Here is a 20,560-nt window from a genome sequence, read left to right as displayed (position 1 = left end):
TATGATTAAATTTAACATTTATACCTCAACAGAGATCTTTAACTCTTGATATTAATGTTCTGCCACAGGGACAGAGTAAACAAATTTAAAATCTCTTCCTAAAGGCACGTTCAGACTTTTTTTCATATGTAATCGAACAGGTTATACTGGTCCATAATGTCAAACTGCCAAGATGGCTGGAGTATAATTCCCCTATCAAAACTTTGCAAGGACTGCCCTCAGAAAATGAGGGAGGATCGTGGTGCTAGTATCTGCAGGGTTTTGTTTCCAGCAAACACAGACAGGCTCCATCATCTTTACTCTTCAATGCTGGATAGGAATGAAGTGAGAGAAGCAAGCTAGATTCCTTCTCCAAGTGGGTAAGTGTCCTCGTTAAAAAGTACCAGGGCAGCTGTGTGTAGAACAAAGATAGGATTTAAAGAAGTAAAACCTTATATTAGAGAAAGAGGGAGGGTCTAGGACCATGCCACCCTGAATGTGCCAGATCTTGTCTGATCTCAGAAGCTAAGCAGGGTAGGGCCTGGTTAGTACTAAGATGGGAGACCACCTAGGAAGACCAAGTGCTGCAGGCACATTAAAAAAAAAAAAAGAAAAAGAAAAGAAAGAGGGAGGAACAAAGACCATTACGAAGGGAAGAAGTAGAGATATTTCACAATGCTGTTAATAAACAGGATCTTAAAACAAAGCTTATTATGGAAATGCCTTTGAATTGGAAAACCTCTCAAAATAAATGAATTCTTGAGACCTAAGTTTCTATTTCTCATATTTTATTTTACCATGTGCTAAGTGAAAACAGTCCTTTCTCTTCTTTTTCAAAAGACAGCCTATTTATACATGTATACCTTATCAGCACAGAATATATCTGAATATTATGGTAACAATAAGGAAGAGAAACTAGGAGATTGGGCAACCAGAGCTAAGGGATAAAAAAGGTACCTTGTGAATTTTATATTGTATTCATGTGTTATATATTAAAAATAATTTAAAAGTTAGTTTTACATAGGTTAACAATACACATTTTGAGTATTTTTTATTCTCCTCAAATTATTTTCCAAAATGGAAATAACCATGCTGTTTACTATCCCTTTTAATCTAAAATTTTTAAGCTTTTCTCTAGAAAGTTACTTTTAACTTATAACAAATTTTTAATGCAAATTATACTTCAGGTCAACAATAACTTCTACAATTCACAATTTATAAAGTGTTTTCACATACATCGTTGCATCTTTTTTCAATCTTGTGTTCATTTATTCACTTGTTTGTTCAATAAGAATTTGGTGAGTGCCTACTGTTTACCAGATCCCTGAGCTAGAAGCAGGAGATAATATGAAGAAACTGCTGCCAAGGAACTCAGTCTAACAGCCCAGGAGGCTATGCAGAAATGTTAAAAATAAAAATAGTGTAATGAATGCAATAACACAGCCATACATAAGACATAGAGGCTAAATTAGTAGCTTAGCTCAATTTAGGGGATAATGTTGGCAAAATCTTTTTGGATGAGGTCATGTCGGTGACAGATTTTTAAAGGTCAAGAAGTCACCACCCAGGAAAGGAGGAAAGGCGCTATTAGCTCAAACAAGGACCTTTTTAACAGTTACAAAAATTTAAACAGCATGGTATGTTTGGGAAACTATGCAAAAAGTTGCATTACTGGAACACAGTGCAAATTGGGGAGTGGCAGGAAATGTGGCTCGAGAAGTTAGCAGAGCCTGGATCTTGAAGAGCCTTGTGGACTCCACGACAGTTACTACATTTGAAGGTCTTAGACACGGAGGGAAAAAAACAAAGCCTTATGAATGCATTAAAAAAAATCTATTTCACCCTAAAAATAAATCCTATTTTCTTTTTCTTGAAAGACCTATAATTTTTAAATATTCTTTTATACTTAATTTTTCAGTTTAGCATGTCTGTTTGTTTCAATAGTAAACTAAAGCTATCTAACACTCAGAGCCTTTCTGGATCTCTGAGAGTTATAACGAGTTTCCACTCAGCAAAGCCACACTTTTCCAGATACTGGCCATGTGACTCCACCGTGAGCTGTTACTTAAAAGAGCACATTTAGTAACTGCAGGGACCTTTAATCAGTACTTCCATCTAAGAAGAGATCCACAGTTGGACTAGATGCAAAAGATGTGAGATAGAGAAGTATAACTAAGCAGAACAAAGGGAAGGACGAAAGGAAGAGAAGGATACAGAAGGATGAAAGGAAAGACACCAGTAGGATGAAGAGAAGGACATGGGGAAGAAAACAGGAAAGGGAAGGATAAGAAAATTTACAGGGAAAGAGAAAAAGGAACAGGAAGGGTGCAGTAGAGTGAAGGACTTATTTGTGTGCCAGGTAATTTGTAAACGACCTTATATCAATTAATATTCAAAATATTTCTGCAAGGTAAATGTTTCTCCTGCTTTCTAACTTAAACGGAGGTGCAGTTTAAGTTAGAAAGCAGGAGTAATATTTAAGGTGCAGTATCTCAAAACGATATAACTGGTCTAAGTGACAAACTGAATTTAAACTTTCTAAATCCAAAATCCACAATTTTTCCACTGAAATCTCCACCTTCCAATTTAAAGTCGGAATGCCTAGATCAGGTACTTTATTCTGTGCCTTTGGGCATTTTAGCCACATCAAATCTATTTTGGCAACTATAAACTAGGTATTATAATAATTGTGCTCTCTTCCTTGCTAGTCAGAGTCAGCAATGAGATGATGTGTGTGAAGATACTGAAAGGATTGCTAACGAAAAAAAATTAATAATCCAAGCTGTTTTTCTTTTAAATCTTCAGTGTTAGGGCCCAAGGAGGCTCAAAAGAGTTTTCCATTATTATAACTGAAATAACTCTCAAAGCAGCTGCTGAAGCTCTTGGTGTTCAAAAGCGTCTCTTTCTGGTATACACACTGACAGACTATTTCCACTTGGATTGTTCTTAGTGACTATGAGCCCATGCAGAAGCAAGATAAACAAGCACCTGAGGAATCTTCCAGTGTTGGCTGAAGATACTAGGCATGTCATTTCTTTATAAGGTGACTGTACAATTCTACTGACCTATGGAGTCCAAGGTTTCTACGTTACTACCTGAGCTAATGCCAAGTTTTTCAACAGCATACTTCCTCCAATTATCTTGCCCAAATTTTAAGATATAAGATTAAAGTTTGAAAATTACTTCAAAAATGTCAGACAAGACCCAGACACTTAAAGACTACCCCAGTCACAACAATGGAGTCAACTGATATGACAACAAAAGTAAGCAAGCCTTTCCCTGATTCGTTACCCACCTTAGTGAGTCATTGGATCCCTAAAGATGAGACATTGTCAATTCCCATCTTATTTGTTGCCTTAAGACAGTTAACTTCTACTCCTGATTGTGACATTATTCCAAATACACTAAGGTGCATGAAGAGTACAAGTCCATTGCATACAGTAGTATCACAGAATTCATTAAAGGAAATGTCCTTGACAATAAACCTTGAATATTCTTTTACTTTCCCTGAGGTCCTTCCTTCTACGGTATTAACAGCTACTTCATTCACAGATTTTGACTTCCTCCAGAGTAGAACTTCTACAGCATCAATGTTACTAGAAAAATGAGACTCTACAGAGTGGGAAAGGAAGAGGCACACCCCAATCCACAAAACAAAAATACAAAAGCATCATGTTTTATCTGACAATGTCTCAGGATCGATTAGTCAAGCTTGGTATTCACAAGCCTTCCTTGCCTTGTCCAAGTACTCTCATTTTCTTGGATCCTCAGTCTCCGAGGAAGTAACAGAGGATATAGCCACACCTTCAGAAGGACTATTTTCAACGACAACATTTTTCAGCAAATGGAGTGGTTCTATTCCAGTCTATCTAGAAAGATCCGTTTAGTCATCTAACAGTCTCTTGATACCTTCAGCATCAGCAAAGGAGACATTAGCAGCCTCCTATTTTTCCCTTGAGTTCAGCCAACTGCCCCTGTAAAGCCAACTAAAGCAAAAGATTCTTCATGAGCATAATCATATCTGTGAGACTTTTGAATTTTCTCAACAGCTTTATTCATTCCCCATTCTTACAGAGACAATTTCACCTCTTGGCATGAGAATAAGTACAAAATTTGTATGGGAAAGTACATCTGACTCGTTTGCCCCAGGAAACTGTTTGTGTTACCAACAACCTCTTAGAGGAAAGCTCATCCTGTAATATGATTATAAAAACTCAATCTTATTATAAAAAATCCTCATCATTTACCCAGCCATATGATTTATCTGATTTGTCCCTTTCTGAGCTGCCCAAATCTGCAAATGTATTTATTTGGGTTACCTGAAAGTATAGGCTCAAACACCATAATACATTTTCTTAGTGTCTGGTAGTCAGGCATAGAACATTTGGCTTTCAGTAAATTCTCAAGAACTAGCAAAACTTTGCCAGACAGCACAATGTTAAACCTGGACTCTACTGACATGGTGATAAGTCACCCGTAAACCTCCAAAAACTTATTAACAACAAGATATGGGACTATTTCTGACATTAACAATATACAAGGTAAGATTGTGACAGTTGTTTACTTTTCTATTCAATGAATTCTATTCAATGAATCTTTACACTAACAAGCAGTAACCAACTATTATTGGTTAAAATATTAAGATTAAAATGAATGTTAAGATTAAAATGGAGTGCCTAATGTTAACTACATAAAATATGAGTGCTTGATCTTCTTCTCTATATATTTTCCAATAATTCTACAAGGAAAATTGTGATTTTAGGGAGGAAAAAATTTTAAGAGTATATTGTGTAACAAAAGTCAACAACAAAATACAGTACCTCTCTTGTGTTTTATACACATTAAATAAAACATTCGGATTTATCAAAGGTTCACAAACCTGCAAGAAACTCTGAACCATAATTTAGACTATACTCTGTTTAGTTATTATTATTCCTAAATTATCTCAGAAACATACTTATCATCTGTTGCAACCTTATGGTCCACCATAGTTAGAAAAATGCTTGATAACAAACTCAATCTTAATTGGTAAAGACCATCTTCTTTCATTTAGCTTCTCTCTCATGATATGCTGCAAATCTAGGCAGTATTTAATTAAGAAGTCAATATCTATAGTCAAATAGGGGTTCAAAATCTAGCTCTACAATATACTATTTGTGTGACCTTGGGCAGCTACTTAATTTTATTACTAATTTTCATTATTTATAAATCAAGAATAATAATTGTCCCAATATATTTGCTGTAAAGATAAAATGAAATATGCATCTGGCACAGTGCCTGGCATATGCTGAATGTTCATTAAATGTAAGATGTTATCATCTCTGCTCATCCTCTCCTCTCTGACCTTGATAACCTGTATCACTGATTCTCTTAGAACTTATTTCACATGGAAGCATACTTATATGGTAACTTCCATGCTAATTTTCATAAAGGATTTTTAATTCTGGGAGATTTCTTATGTTTGAATTAAACATCTAAATTAAATAGATGCTATTTTACTCAGATTCATGACAGAGTTTCCAGAAACATTATTTAGACAAAGTACAACCAGTTTGTCTTTAACTAAATATGAATCGTTTTAAGAAACAAAGATTCTGTCCATGGCCATGCTACACTGAACAAGCCGATCCCATCTGATCTCGGAAGCTAAGCAGGGTTGGGCCTGGTTAGTACTTGGATGGGAGACCACCTAGGAAGACCACATGCTGTAGGCATAAAAAAAAGAAAAAGAAACAAAGATTCTGACAACATGTGCTCTCCATTCTGAATCTCAGAAACCTGAGGACATGTCACACACAAGTAAGCAACGCTATCACCAAGGAATGGTAAAGCTGATGAAACTTGAGCCTGTTTGAAACTTATCTCCCTAATAGTTAGAACATATACTATTAATCGATCTCATGAAATATGCAACAGTGTTCAAATCTCACTTTAAAATAGTCTTTCTGTTCATCAAGTGATTGCCCCACTCTGTCTTCTAGATTCGTTCAATAGTATGAAACACCACTTCTTTCTAACCCATAATATCTAAAACATGACTTTGTTATATTAAAGCATATCCCCATTTTTGTGATAATCACCTCTTCTTCCTTCTCAGATAACACCAAACCATATCTTCGCAGAGCTTGAATTGTTTTTCTAGCTTCTTTGAGATTTAAATGTGTTAACTGAAATCAGAACACTGGTTCATTACTATGTCTCTATTCAATTATACAACTTTAATGTCCTGAACTTTAAAAAATTTCCGTTGTGCTTTTAAAAACTCACTCACTCCCTTAGTTTAGGAATTTGGGCCTGCTGCCAAAATATTGTTTTCCTAAAGCTCCCTAACCCAGACTTGGTTACCTGATACTACTAATAAGCTAATTTCAGGATCTTCTTCCATACTATAACTTAAGGTTGAAAGGATTAGGAAATTTGGAAACTAACAAACTCCATGAATATGTGGAAGCAGCATCAAGGTTATAATGCAAAATCTACCAGTTGATGATAAAAGGAAGATGAACAAAGGTGGTAAGAAAAAGGTAAGTGGGAAAAAGAAAACAGAAGAGGAAACCAGGGCTTCAGATGGATGGAATCTGATCCTTGAGTAGATGGAGAAAGTGTCCCCAAAACAAGGGCTAAAACAGAGATGAAAGAAATCGGTCCTTTTTACTTCTCTCTGTAGCTACTTATGTAGTACCTAAATATAAGATAGACTACTACATATACCTACTGAGTATCAGTAGATGATTTCCCACGTTCCTATGCAAATCAGGTCAAAAAGTGAAAATGAAGGAAATAAATCAATCATCAAGACAACCTAAAACATTTAAATAAACAGTGGTATTTGTTGAAACTTGTTTCTTGTTTGCTTCTTTTGGATCAATTCAACACATTTCCAATAGTTGTTAATCCAATTCAATTGATAACAGCAACTATTGGGAACTAACTTAATTACACAACTCCTCCTGACACATTTTATGATCAGGAAGATGGCAACCCGACTCACTTGATGCTTGTAATAAAATCAGTAAATAAATATCCTTCAGCCCCAGAAAGCTGGCTGCAATTTAATGGGACTCATCAAAAACTATATGGATATCCTCTAGAATTGAATTTTCAATATTCCCCTCAGGTATTTATTCTTTCTACCAATGATTCCGGGGGCCTGGCTACTCAGATGCTTTTGACCATTAAACTAAAGCTGCCCAAAAGTACTGCCTGCCACAATTGCACTCTGCACATAAAAGACAGTTTCTACTAATTTATAAAGGAGAGAGAATTGATTTGCTTTTGCTAAACTCATTGACTGTCTAAATGCCACTAAATCTGAACAAATTGTATTAACTATCTTGAGACCTGGATCTACTATTATATTCTGGTATAGGATAACTTTATGTTCTGTCAATGGCAGTTCTCTGAATTGGTATCCCAACAGAAAAATTGACAAAGTGATGTTTACCCTAAGGAGACCTGTTGGAAATGTCCATCCAAACTTTTCATATGCCATGTTACCAAAATTGGCACAATTAAGAACACATATCACAGTGGGGTCTGCCTTTTTCTGGAGCCAGACAATGGGTCTTTAATTGAAAACAGCATTCTTTCCTCATCTAGCATATTTGTGACAGCAGCAGCAAGTGTAGCTTATCATTTCAGTAAGAACTATAAGACTTATTCCTTAGTCTCTGGTGTTTTAAGGGAGAATCTTAATAAGTAATACCAAACAATAAATGTATATGCTAAGGCCGCAGAAGCCACCTTCCCTGGAATGTGAAGCTCCACATTCATCTCAGTTATGAAGAGGGATACCACTATCTTCTCAACATCAACCTTACAAAGAAAATGTGATCCCTACCACAGAAACAAGAGCTGCCATTCTCCCAACCTCCAAAACATCAACTCCCATTCCATTATGAAATGGATCTCATTAGCCAGAGATCTCATTAGCTATTACTTTTCCTTAACCAGAGGACAAGTAAGTAATGCTATCAGAAACCCAAGTGCATCAATAACTGCATAAGAAACAAGGCTAATTGATATAGAAATAGATAAAATAAACAATTGTTGAATCAAACTGTCAAAAGATAAGCAATAAATAATTCTTCCTCTGTGTTAATTGTATTAACACTATCAATTAATTCTTAATCACTTATTTCCCCTTGGAAGTCCAGATGGTCAATTATAAATTTATGTCACCCAGACCGAACTACTATAAACTACTCATGTAATGGCTCATCCATTATGGAGAGTAATTGCACCATCGGCAACAGCATCTCCAAATGTGAAAAATGTTGTAAACTGCCAATCCAAATTATTCATTACAACCTACAGCATAAAGACACGAATAATTTAACAATAATAAATTCTGAAATAAGTTAAAGTTCTACTATGTATGAGCTAAGACTTATTGAATCCTTAACCTACACTGTATTTTTATCTTTAGATTGATTATAAGTAAACTCATCGTACTGATTTTAAAAGACTAACAAAAAATAACAACAAAACTTCCTTAAATTCTGTTCCCTTATCAAGCTACCATAACCAGCAAGGACACTTTAGTTGCTTTACTTCTGAAACAGCTGACCATATTCACATCCTCTATTTCTAACCTCATTCAAGTAACATTTTAATCACTGTAATTTAGTTTTCACTGCCACCATTTCACAGAAATGGGTTTTTGAAATTACTAGCATCTCGGTTGGCATATCTTCAGTTGGCCTTATCTCAGTCTTCAGTCTTCTGAATATCTCTGCAGGTCCTGTGACACTTCTTTATTCCTACCCCTCTGACCTTTACACCTGATCCCCGTGACTGTCCATGAACTTGATAAGTATATAAATATAATGTAATGTCTATTTTTAAGTAGGCCAATATTTTATCCCTCCTTCTAATATTCTAATGTAGATGGTTTATTATAGCCTCATTCCTTACTAGAAAGAAATTATAGGAGCATTTTAATTCATTATCACGCTTTCTCCTTTGGAGCTTTTTGTTTTTAATTGAGTGACCATGGAATTATTTTTAAATCTTACAAATAGGAACACTTCTAATCAGACACTAAAGTTTGTACCTTTCATATGAGGAACTTGTCTCAAGATATATAACCTACTAAATTTACAGTTTGTATTGAATATTCAGTGGAGACATAAAGACTATATACAGTCTCTGAACCATATGAAATTGCCAATATTCAACTGTTTTACAAATAAAAATTTCAATTTCATATGATTCAAATGAATATGTTCATTTTAATTATAGAAATAGAGATCTCAATGAAATCAAAATTGATAAGTGTAACTTCAGACCCTGGCATTTCCTAAATTAAGTTTAATGCTTTAAATATTTTTACAATAATATAGAAATTCCAGATTTGTTCGCATTAGTAGCACTTCTATAACAAAACTAGCATCTGGACATTTTTGTTCTCTACATATGTGCAATTGTACTGGCGACTTTACCTGAAATGCACTAGAAATAACAAAGCAAATAACTCACTGCTTCATAAAAAAATCTCAAACAAAGTTCTGTAGATTGTTTTGCCTTCAACTAAGGGCGCCTATGTATACTGTAAAGTCACGAATACAAGTGTAGTAGTCAATAATTCAAAATTTGGTGACCTTCCTCCAACACTGAGTATTGTTCAGGTTGGTTCTTAATACTTACATGAAGCACCAATGTCAGTAAATCTATATATTAATAAATCTACACATAAGTTGTAATGATATTCGCACATACCCACACAGTGATTGTGAACAATATTCAAATAAACTGGAACTTTTTGATTGAAATCTCATAGTACTTATGACTGTAATTATTTGTCAATCATATCATAAGAGAATTGTGAAAATTTTGTCTTATACTATGATTACAAAAATAAAGGTTTTAGTCAGTGGAATCTTTTTTTCCCTCCACTGAGATATAATTGACATACAGCATTGTGTAAGTTTAAGATGTACATTTGATGCACTTACATATTGCAAAATGATTACCACCATAGCATTAGCTATCACTTCCATCATGTCACATTATTACCATATTTTTTGTGGGGAACATTTAAGATCTACTCTTTTAGCAATTTTCAAATATATAATACAGTATTATTAATTACAATCACAATGCTGTGCATTAGATTCCCAGAACTAATTTTTCTTATAACTGGAAGTTTGTATCCTTTGACCGACATCTCCCCAATTCCCCCATCCCACCCATCTGCCCCCTGTAACCACTATTCCATTTTCTATGAGTTTGTCTTTTATGTTACCATGAGGCTCATGTAAAAACTCTTATAGATTTATCAGGCTATTTTATGCTGATAACTTCAATCACATACAAAAACTCTCTGCTTTTATTTTTTTGTTTTCAATGTCACAAATTACCTCTTTTTATATTACATGTCCATTAACAAATTATCATTGGCTATTTTTAATACTCTTGTCCTTTAACCTTCATTTTAAAGTGGATAACACGGCACCATATTATAGTATTAGAGAATTCTGAATTTGACTATACTTACCTCTACCGTAGGTGGTATACTGCCATGTTTTCATGTTACTATTTATTTTCCTATCAACTTGAAGAACCCCTTTCAGCATTTCTCATAAGGCAGGTCTAGCGGTGATGCATTCCTACTGCTTTTTGTTTGTCTGGGAAAGTTCTCTCTCAGAATTTCTAATGGACAGGTTTGCCATGTATAGTACTCTTGTTTGACAGTTTACTCTTTCAGCACTTTTAATATAGCCCACTCTCTCTTGGCCTGTAAGGTTTCTGCTGAGAAATCTGCTAATAGTTTTATGGGGGTTAGATTATAAGTTACAAGCTTATTTTTTAAGATTATGTCTGTCTGATTTTTGTCAGTTTTATTATAATGTGTCTTGAAGATCTCTAAGTTACTTGTTTGTTGACCTATAAGCTTCCTGATCTTGGGATATCCAAATCTCTCCCAAGATTTGGGAAGTTCTCTGCCATTACTTCTTTAAATAAGCTTTCTGTCCCTTCTCCCTCTCTTCTGGAATTCTAATAATTTGCAAATTGGTTCTTTTGATGGTTATCTCATAGAACACATAGGTTTTCTTCACTCTTTTCCATTTTTTTCTTTGTTCTCCTGACTGAATAATTTCAGCCCATTTCTACATCAGATCCTTTCTTCTGATTGATCTTCTGTTGCTGATGCTTTCTATTGCACTTTCCATTTCATTTCATTCATTGTATTCACCTCTGAAATTTCCATTTTTAAAAATTTGTTAAACTTCTCATTTTGTTCATATATTGTTTTTCTGATTTTGTTGAATTGTCTTTCTGTGTTTTCTAGCTCATGGAGTTTCCTTAAAACAGCTATTTCCAATTCTTTATTGGGTAAATTGTAGATTTCCATGTCTTTGGATTCAGTTACCGAAAGATTATTTGATCCTTTGGTGCTGTCATGTTCCCTTGATTTTTCATGTTCCTTGAAGTTTCGTGTTGCTGCCTCTGTATGTGAAATAGCAGTCACCTACTCCAGTCTTTACTAACTGCCTGTGGGAGAGTGGTATCTTCCATTAGTCCTGCTAGGAGTTCTAAGGTTATCTCAGATTCTCCTTGGGTGTACCCACTCCACACTTTTTGCTGCTTCTCCTAACAAATTTTTAAGCTCATATGCCTTGTCTACGATGTACCAGGTGGAGTGATAAAAGTGTCTTTTATTTTCTCCAAGGTGGCATTAAAGCAAGTTTGTGGCCTTTCCCTGGCCTACAGATTCAAGCCAGCTTTCTGCATGTGGTCACTACCTGTCAAAGCTCACTCTCATCACTGCCAACAGGAGTGTGCACAGCAAGCTGGCCACAGGTCGGTGGGAGGAGGTATATGAGGTACCTGGAGCATTGAGGGTTGCCCATGGGCCAGTTTTGGGGATCTATGGGTGAGGCATTCCCAGTAGCTCGTGGACAAGCTTCTTGATAAGACTCTGAAATGCAGTTAGTAGGACCCATGTCCCTTTAATGTCCTTTAAGAGTTCTATCTGATGTTCTCCCAGCCTCTTCCCAACCCCTCGCCTCCAAGTCATGTAGCTCAGGACTCAGTACTCTGGATGGGATGAAAAAGAAATAAGACCCCTTGCACCCTGCACAGCTGGGGAAGCCAGATATTCACACACACATTTGTGCTTTCCCTCGTGGGAGAAATCATGGGCTGAGATCTTTCTAAGCCCTAAGTTATGCCACCTTGGAGGAGAGATAATGCAGGTAAAATCAAGCTGTTTCTCTTACCCATTCAAGTGAGTCCAGACTTGTATTTTCTTGCTCTAATAGTGTGCTAAAATTTCTCCTCTAGAAACCTGGACTTCCACAAAGGCTCTCTTATCCATGAGTGATTGTCTAGGTTAGTGTTTTCCACAGGCTCCTGGACCATGGGTGAGAGGCTGGATCCCGTTCAGAAGCTACTGCAGAATCCACAGCTGGGACTTAGATCTGTCTACCTATTACTTGACACACAGGTGGGCAAGACTCCTCCCAGGTCCCTCAGCAGATGATGCTAGACCCCACAGCTCCCTTAATGGCACTTGTGCCTGTGGACAGATGCCAAATTTTTGTGGGTTGAGGGGGTGGGCAAAAATAAGGGATATCTTTTGCTACAGTGATGCTGATGTCAGAATCTTTTAATATAATTGAAAGAGTACCTGTTCTCTCTAGAGTAACTTTTGAATCCTGGAATCATTAAGTATGAACTTATCCATAGACTCCAGTATTACATGGGTGATAATTATTTTTAACGTTTTGTCCACTTCTCTTGACTAATAAATTCCCAATATGGACCCTGTTTTAAAAGAACCAACAACTAAGTCATTCCTCTATTTTTTTCCAAAAGTGGTCACACCCACCAAAAGGCTGGAATATGTATTTCAAGATAAGGCTTTGCATAGCCTGACCCTCTGAGGGGACTTGGGGGGTGAGTTGCAGTAGTGAGGGGTGCTTAAAAAACATCTAGTTAAGCAGGTAGAATGAGTCAGCTGAATAATTTTGGCAACGAACATGAAATAATATGGGAAGCTAGTGGCACTGTACTTCAAAATGCTGCCATAGAAATATTCTCCCAGCTGGTAGATCATTAGTAAGACAGTTCATAAATAGAATCTAAAAATGGAGACTGAAATGTAGATAAGACTGTCTCAACAAGTAGCATGGCCTTAGCATGTTGGAAGGAGAGAAGCATAAATTTAAAGTAAAAAAGGGATCCCAGTGTTTGAAGATGGGATGTGAAAAAAAGATTTTTGGATGAAGAAATAAACCAGGGGAATGCCATTCTACTTGCTAGATGGATATAGCTCAATTCATGAATCACTTAATAAAGCCAATTAGATCTTCAAAAATAAACAAACAAGGGGTCCCAACTGGGCACAAGTTGAAAAATAGATATCGAGACACAAATAAGACACAATAAGTGTGAAGGAATTAAGAAATACAAATTGCCAGTTATAAAAAGTCACAGAGATGTAAAATACGGCATAGGGAATATAGTCAGTAATATTGTAAAAACTACATATGATGTCAGATGGGTGCTAGACTTATCAGGGTGATCACTTCGTAAGTTATATAAATGTCTTATCACTATGTTGTACACTAGAACCTAATATATAATATTATATGTCAACCTAATATATAATATTATATGTAATTGAAAAAAAGACACAAAAGGTTAGAACCCAAACAGAAGTAAATATTATGCAATATTCCAGGACTAAGTTATTGCTCATTAAATTTTGAAAGTCTAAGATGTTAATTAGGCCTGGTCATGCTTACGTGTGATTTGTGTAGGTGTATATCTAAACACAGTGATAAGGAATAAAAATGGCTCTAGCTTAGAGGAGAGGAGAGATATGAGGATTGACAATGAGACAGGAGTTAATAAAAGACAGCAATGTAAATTTTCTTGGATTGACAAGGGAGCCTGCCGAACCTCTATTTAAACACTAGTTATTTTTTTAATAGAAAATAATGAATCTCTATATTTAAACACAGAGCTTTTTCCCTCTCCTACTAAACGCTCAAAGAAAAACGACAAGCCTAGAATTAGTATTTACCATATAAACATGTTTCTTGCAATATGTTATGAGCTTCCAAATGAAGAAGCACAGGAAGATTCACCAAACGTATACCATAAAATCATGACATTTCTGAGATGAGAACAAGATTACGTTCAAGGAAAAAAATAACCTAATGATCTTCCTTTCTTCTAAGTCTGTAATCTCCTTTATGCTTCTTTTCCAATATGAAAAGTCAATGTAAAGTAAATTTTTAGCAGGAAAAAAATGTAACATTATCTAATATGGGTAAATGCAAATTTACCCAACTACCTGAAAATTCTGCTTTTAAATGGCAACACATAAACAAAAATATTTAAAATAAAATACAGAATAAGCAAACAAAAACGTTCTTCTGAGTAAAGCACTGTATATGCTGCAGATTAACAGCCAAGATTTTATATTAAATATTGCAAATCTCACCTAAGTTGATAAAATTTCTTTGTAATTTCTATAAGTTGTCAGTCATTAAATGAATATATTTTCCAAAAGGAATACTCCAATATTTTGCATTTCAGATACTTTAAGACTTTTATTTGGCAAAGAGAAGCCTAAGAATTTTTTAAAAAACATTTCCAGAGGGAAAACCCTTTACCATAAAATAAATTTGTGTGATTTGGGAAGACAAATCTCAAATGTATTTTTTTTGACATATCTGCCAATTTTACAATTAATACAAAAAAGATAAAGTTAGTTGAAATATTTTAAAAATGTAAAAACCAGTCCAGGCAACATATACAATCTTGCTGTAAAAGTATTTATATCAAATTCCATCCAAAATATTTAGGCAATATAGTAAATTTAGTTCCTCAAGTCACCCTTCACTGCCGGCTGGCTTTTCCATTTTCTGTTGTCTCCATTCTGAAAAACAGGAGGAAAAAAATGAGTTGGTAAAAGAAAACATTCATTAACTATGCATATTTTTCTCCTTATCTTTCACATGAAATTAAATGTCAGCACTTTAGAAAAGAACTAAGGTTAGGGTTTCTCTAGTTTAACGTTCTCATTTTGCAGATGAGTGAAAATTGAGGCCCAGAGAGATCAAGTGACTTTCCTAAGGTTTCCTTTCAAAGACCTTTTTTTCATGATACTGTTCCAAGCAAAACTAAGGGTAAAAACTTTGCCATTTAGTCAAGGATTTATATCTTTTTCCACTAAAGAAATTCCTTTACCAATATATTTTCAAGAGGCCTTCTAAAAAAGAAATCAAAATAATGAGACCTGAGATTTATTCAACTAAAATCAACATTCCTAATACTATATTAATAGAAAAATACTTTCCCTTGGTACTTTATACAGATTCAGTATTACATACTAAGTTTTCTTTATGCTTTTTCCTTCTGTGATGTTTACTGAGCAATGAAAAAATGCTCTAAGGAGTAAATACTTTCAGGGTTACAATCAATATAATCATGTCTTTTACAAGTACAAAGAATCAAAGAAGTTAATTTTTTTCTCTTTATTGGTAACATATATCAATTCACATTATTAGTAATAAGAAATTGCTAAACAGAACAAACAAGCAATGCTTATTATTTCTTATTATAACAAGGCAATTAACAAAAGCAATTTCTACAATAAATAATACAAACCCATTTTCCTCTTTAAGATGTTGATATAACTCAGCTCTGTTATTAACAGAGTTCAAACGTCCAGCAAACTCCTGATGTTTTCTGGAATTGGCAGTATTGATTCTATTACTCCATAAGGATAATAAGGACACTGGCCCTGGTGTTGTATTTGAAAGAAGAGAAAAAGGTAGAATAATTTATTATTTAAATTTTACTAATTTTAAAATTTTACCTTTAATTCTATTGTTTTATACAATTAAAGCAATATCATCTCCTCCTTATTCAAAAGTGTATGTGTTTAGGGGTCCCCAAGACCACCTATTAGTTTGGTGATTCGCTGGAAGGACTCAAATGACTAAACAAAGTTATAGTCACTAAGAATAATTACAGCAACATAGTAAGGATACATAGCCAGATCAGTAGGGAAAAAACTAGAGGAATCTATTTGCAGGCTTTCTATACTCTTTCCCTCCAGTGAGGGTTCACAGAAGTGCCTACTCCCTCCAACAGCAAAAATGCAGCCATGTGCATACAATCTTTCTGCCAGGAAAACCCATTTGAGACTCAAACTCGAGAGTTTTTATTAGTGGCTGGTCATATAGGCATTCTCTACCAAACTACAACCACCAGAATTCCAGACTCCCAGCAGGAAAGCGAGTGTTCAGTTCAGACATAAGGCAAAATAACTTCATCATCTAGGGAATGTTTTAAAAGCCATATGCCCTGATGCCAGCCAAGCGCCAAACTTGCAAGCAGGCTCTTCTAATGTTAATAGCCTTAGGCTTGCTCTGTTAACTTTCTTCTAAATGAAAAAGGATTAAAATGGTCAAAACAATTTTGAAAAGTAAAATAAGTTGGAAGACTCACTATATGATTTTAAGACGCTGTGTGTAGCGAGATAGTATTGTATGGGTTAAAGGATAGACACGCAGTCCAATGGAACATAAAAGAAAATCCAGAAATATATTCTCATGTATAAAATCAATTTATTTCTGATAAAGATACAAAGGCAATTCAGTGAGGAGGGGTTATCTTTTCAACAAATGCTGCTGAAACAATTAGGATATTAGTGCAAAAATATGAACACTGACCCATACCTTGCAACTTATAAAAAAAAGTAAAAACTAGGAATGGATCATGGCCTAAATGTAAAATCTAAAATTATAGAACTCCTAAAAGAATACATAAAAATAAATATTTGTGACTTAGGGTAATGCAAAGATTTCTTACGCAGAACACGAAAAGCATAATCATAAAGAAAAAAATGATATATTGGACTTTATCAAAATTAGAAATGTGTGCTCTTCAAAAGTCACTATTTGGAGGAGGAAGAGCCACATAGACTGGGAGAAAATATCTGCAAATCATATATCCAACAAAAGACTAGTATCCAGAATAAATAAAATACTCTAAAATTCAAAAATAAAAAAACAAACAGCCCAATTTAAAAATGATCAAAATATCTGAATGAACCCTTCATCAAAGAAGACATACAGATGGTAAACAAACAAATGAAAAGAGGCTCACCATCATCAGTCATTAGAGAATTATAAATTGAAACCACAATGAAATATTACCACATACCCATTAGAAGAGAAAAAAAATCCTGACAATAGCAAGTGCTGTTGAGGATGCAGAACAATCAGAACTCTCATTAATTGCTGGTATTAATTGAATGTACAATGGCACAGGCATTTTGGAAAAATAAGTTGGAAGTTTCTAATAAAGTTAGTCATATATAATGGAATTAAAAGACTACTGAAGTCTAGGGCCATGCTACCCTAAACAAGGCTGATCTTGGAAGCTAAGCAGGTTTGGGCCTGTTTAGTACTTGGATGGGAGACTACCAAGGAAGACCAGGTGCTGTAGGCGTAAAAAATAAAAAAATAAGGGATTGTAAACTGACAAGGTCTTTGCAATCTGTGAGGTCAACCAAGGTTGCCTCGCCTTAAAAAGAAAAAAAAAAATCTACTGATAAACACAAAATAGATGAATCTCAAATGCATTATACTATGTGAAATAAGCCAACCTCTAAAGGTAGCATACTTCATGATTTCATTTATAAGGCACAACTGTTGGAGGAGACAACACATCAATGGTCATGAATGGCTGAAGTTAGGGGAGGTGTAGGATGATTACAAAGGTGCAGTACAAGAGAACTGTCGGGGTGATGAAACCATTCTATACTTTGGTTCTGATAGTGGTTGTTACACAACTGTATGCATTATATCAAAAAGTTAATATTACTGCATATAAATTTTTCAAAAATAAATTTAAAAATAAGTCTTTTCTTTTTCTTATTATAAGACTAATACATGTTCATCAGATGAATTTTTAAAAACAACATAAAAAGGAGAAAATAAAATCATCCATAATGTCACTGCTCTAACAACTAGTTTGGTCTTTTTTCAATGTCAACTTATATCTATAAAATTACATTTTAGTTTTTCTGTTACTGCATCATACAAAGAGAGATGAATAAATTTTCTAAAATCTAGAGTTCATGTTTGGAATAGCCCAATCTTACATGCAAAGTATGCAACAGACACAATATTTGCTTTGGAGAGTCCTAGGAGGTCATTTTCCAAAGCAGATGAAACTGAAGTACAATAAAAGGCCCATACAAGTTGAGGATCAGAAGAGACATGAGACTTAGGTGTAAAATAAAACGCAAGAGAAAACGAGTTTCAAGTATCAGCCTTCAACGGAAAGTTACAAGGACAGACAGTGATTTGCAATCAAGTCGCATCTTAAATGGCCCCTCTATATAGTATTTCCAGGGTGAAAGACATCAAAGATTTATCTAACTTAATTATAAGTGACAAGCTAGTGTATATGCATGTAAAAACTTAAAAAAAAAAAATGGAGATCACAGTAAGATGGTTTTACGGCCTGCTTAAAAAAAAAAAAGAAAAAAAACCATACCCATTCATTCACTTATTCATGTATTCAACAAATAATAACAATTTCTATTATGGGCCAGGAACTAGACTGGGTAGTGGTAGCACTATAAAAGTAAAACTTTAAAAGCCCTGCCTTTAAATGTTTCAAACTAATAGTAGAGGAAAGATATCAATAAGCAATGTCAATGCAGTACTCTAAGTGCTCTCACAGTAGTAATCCTGGGATGCAATGTGGAAGCACAAAGAAATACCTGACTTAACTGTGAAAGGAGGTCAGGGAAGTCTTTCCTAAAAAAAGCACTTCGTTAAGCTAAAGTCTAAATAAAATACATTAGCAAGAGGGAAGAGTGGCCATTTTTGGCAATAATTATTTTGGGGCTATATAAATTCCATCCTATGGACACACCATCATTAGGTCATTTTCTTACTAATATGTGTTTTGGTTGCTTGCAACTTTTTGCCATCATAAGTAGTTTTTATAGTTCTATTTTCCAAGCAATGGTGAAGTACTATTTAATTAAACCTAATTTTTCATCCTAATCAGTGACATATTTTGGCATGTGATAAGTAGAATAATTTATTAACACATTTAATCATTTTTCCAGGCACCCTGGCAAATGCCTGAGAGGCAAATATGACAAGATTGCTCTTATCTCTGATTTCAAAGAAATCAGTAAAATGGGCACAATTTATATACTATAGTAGAAGTATATAAAAATAACAAACAAGCCTAGCTTCTCTCTAGGATGAGCTGCCAATAATCATAATCTGACCAGCCCTGAGGTCTTATCGCCTTCAGAGAGGCACAGTGGTAAGAAATCAGACAGTCTTTTGTCATACTATTTCTCATTTATCCTAAAAGACTAAATCCAATTTCCTTTAAAATAACTAAGGCCTACAATGATTTCAGAAGCTCCCAAACCTAAATCATACCTTTGATGCCTAGAATTCCTTCAAGAGGAAATTAAACATTTCGGCTAATAAATATAAGATAAAAACTTTATTATGAAAATATTGTTTATAATATTTTTACTGAAATTCATTCATATCACATTTTAATTTATCAATATATAGGTGATATTAGATCTTTCTCTAAATTCAGTAAGAGTTTAGGGAAAATAGTTTGTCTTCAATAATGTAGCACTTAGTACAGTGTCAAGAACATAAACGGATTTAAATTTACATAATTAAAATTTCTTAAAACACAGACTTTATAGTACAAGCATTTATTTTCCAAAGGCTTCATGAATGAAGGTATGACACTACTTTTTCTTTAATGCTGATAAATATATTTACTGCCTATATTTTCAAAGGCTGTAAACAAAGAATCTTCTAAACAACAGGAACAGTTAGTAGCTTCCCGGTATATGCAACAGTAAATGACATTGTACAAACAGAACTAAAATGAAAAACTTTTTACAAACATAGTTACCACAGTTCTGCCTTACCTTTTGATTTTTCTACTGGGGGGGTTTCATCCATCTCAACAAGGGGTTTTTTGTTCGGAGGTTCTGGGGAATCAGGCGAATCTTTTATAATCTCAGCTTCAGCCAACTCTTCTTTTCCACGTTCCAAGATTCCTTTTAATCTTTTAAAGCGACAAGTAATACAATTTAAAGTTTTTAGAAATCTAAATGGTTCAATAATTAAACTAGACTTTGCATATCAGTCTTAATAAAAGATAGCTGCTCTCACAAACTAAACCTAGAAACTAATCAAAAGCTAAATGTCAATCTAAAATCAGTGAGAGCTTAATGAATACATGTTTTCCTTTTTCCTTCACATAATAACGTAATAATTCAGTAATTTAGTTAGCTGTAAAATATGAAAAAATGGAGGAAGCTAAAATTAAAAAGGTCAGAAATGTGATATTTGGAAGAAACACTACCATTTTAATTTTTAAAGATATGGACAAAATACTATTTCAAATTAAAAAAAAGTTTAAGAAATCTACTGTCATTTGTTCCCCAGTTTATGTACTGTGGAAATGTATTTATATCCCACAAGTTAGGAACTTAACCCCAACCTTATTTTGTTTCATCAGAGAAAAGAAACAGTTTCAAAATTATATA

At 34.4% G+C, this 20,560-nt stretch overlaps 1 protein-coding gene and 2 pseudogenes across 4 annotated transcripts in view; 2 read left to right on the top strand and 1 right to left on the bottom strand.

Annotated features, from left to right (window-relative positions):
* The first annotated feature begins 453 nt into the window (after positions 1-453).
* Positions 454-572, top strand: LOC120618655 (uncharacterized; annotated as a pseudogene).
* A 5,003-nt stretch (positions 573-5,575) lies between these two features.
* Positions 5,576-5,693, top strand: LOC120618708 (uncharacterized; annotated as a pseudogene).
* An 8,826-nt stretch (positions 5,694-14,519) lies between these two features.
* The window catches only part of INTS13 (integrator complex subunit 13), a 33,663-nt gene continuing 27,622 nt past the window's right edge, over positions 14,520-20,560 (bottom strand). For 3 of the 4 annotated variants that reach the window (XM_039882453.1, XM_039882452.1, XM_039882454.1), the window contains exons 15-17: positions 19,937-20,076; positions 15,607-15,742; positions 14,520-14,875 (exon numbers count right to left, since the gene is read on the bottom strand). In XM_039882453.1, the coding sequence (XP_039738387.1) occupies positions 14,836-14,875; positions 15,607-15,742; positions 19,937-20,076 (316 nt within the window). In that variant the 3' untranslated portion in view covers positions 14,520-14,835. The remainder of the gene's footprint in view (positions 14,876-15,606; positions 15,743-19,936; positions 20,077-20,560) is intronic. The other variant, XM_039882455.1, reaches the window with a different exon arrangement.

This window comes from Pteropus medius, unplaced genomic scaffold (assembly GCF_902729225.1).
Source record: "Pteropus medius unplaced genomic scaffold, Ma_sr-lr_union100, whole genome shotgun sequence".
Classification (NCBI taxonomy): Eukaryota; Metazoa; Chordata; class Mammalia; order Chiroptera; family Pteropodidae; genus Pteropus; species Pteropus medius.
The sequence above is the reverse complement of the archived record's forward strand: the minus strand, read 5'-3'. Positions and strand labels throughout refer to the sequence as shown.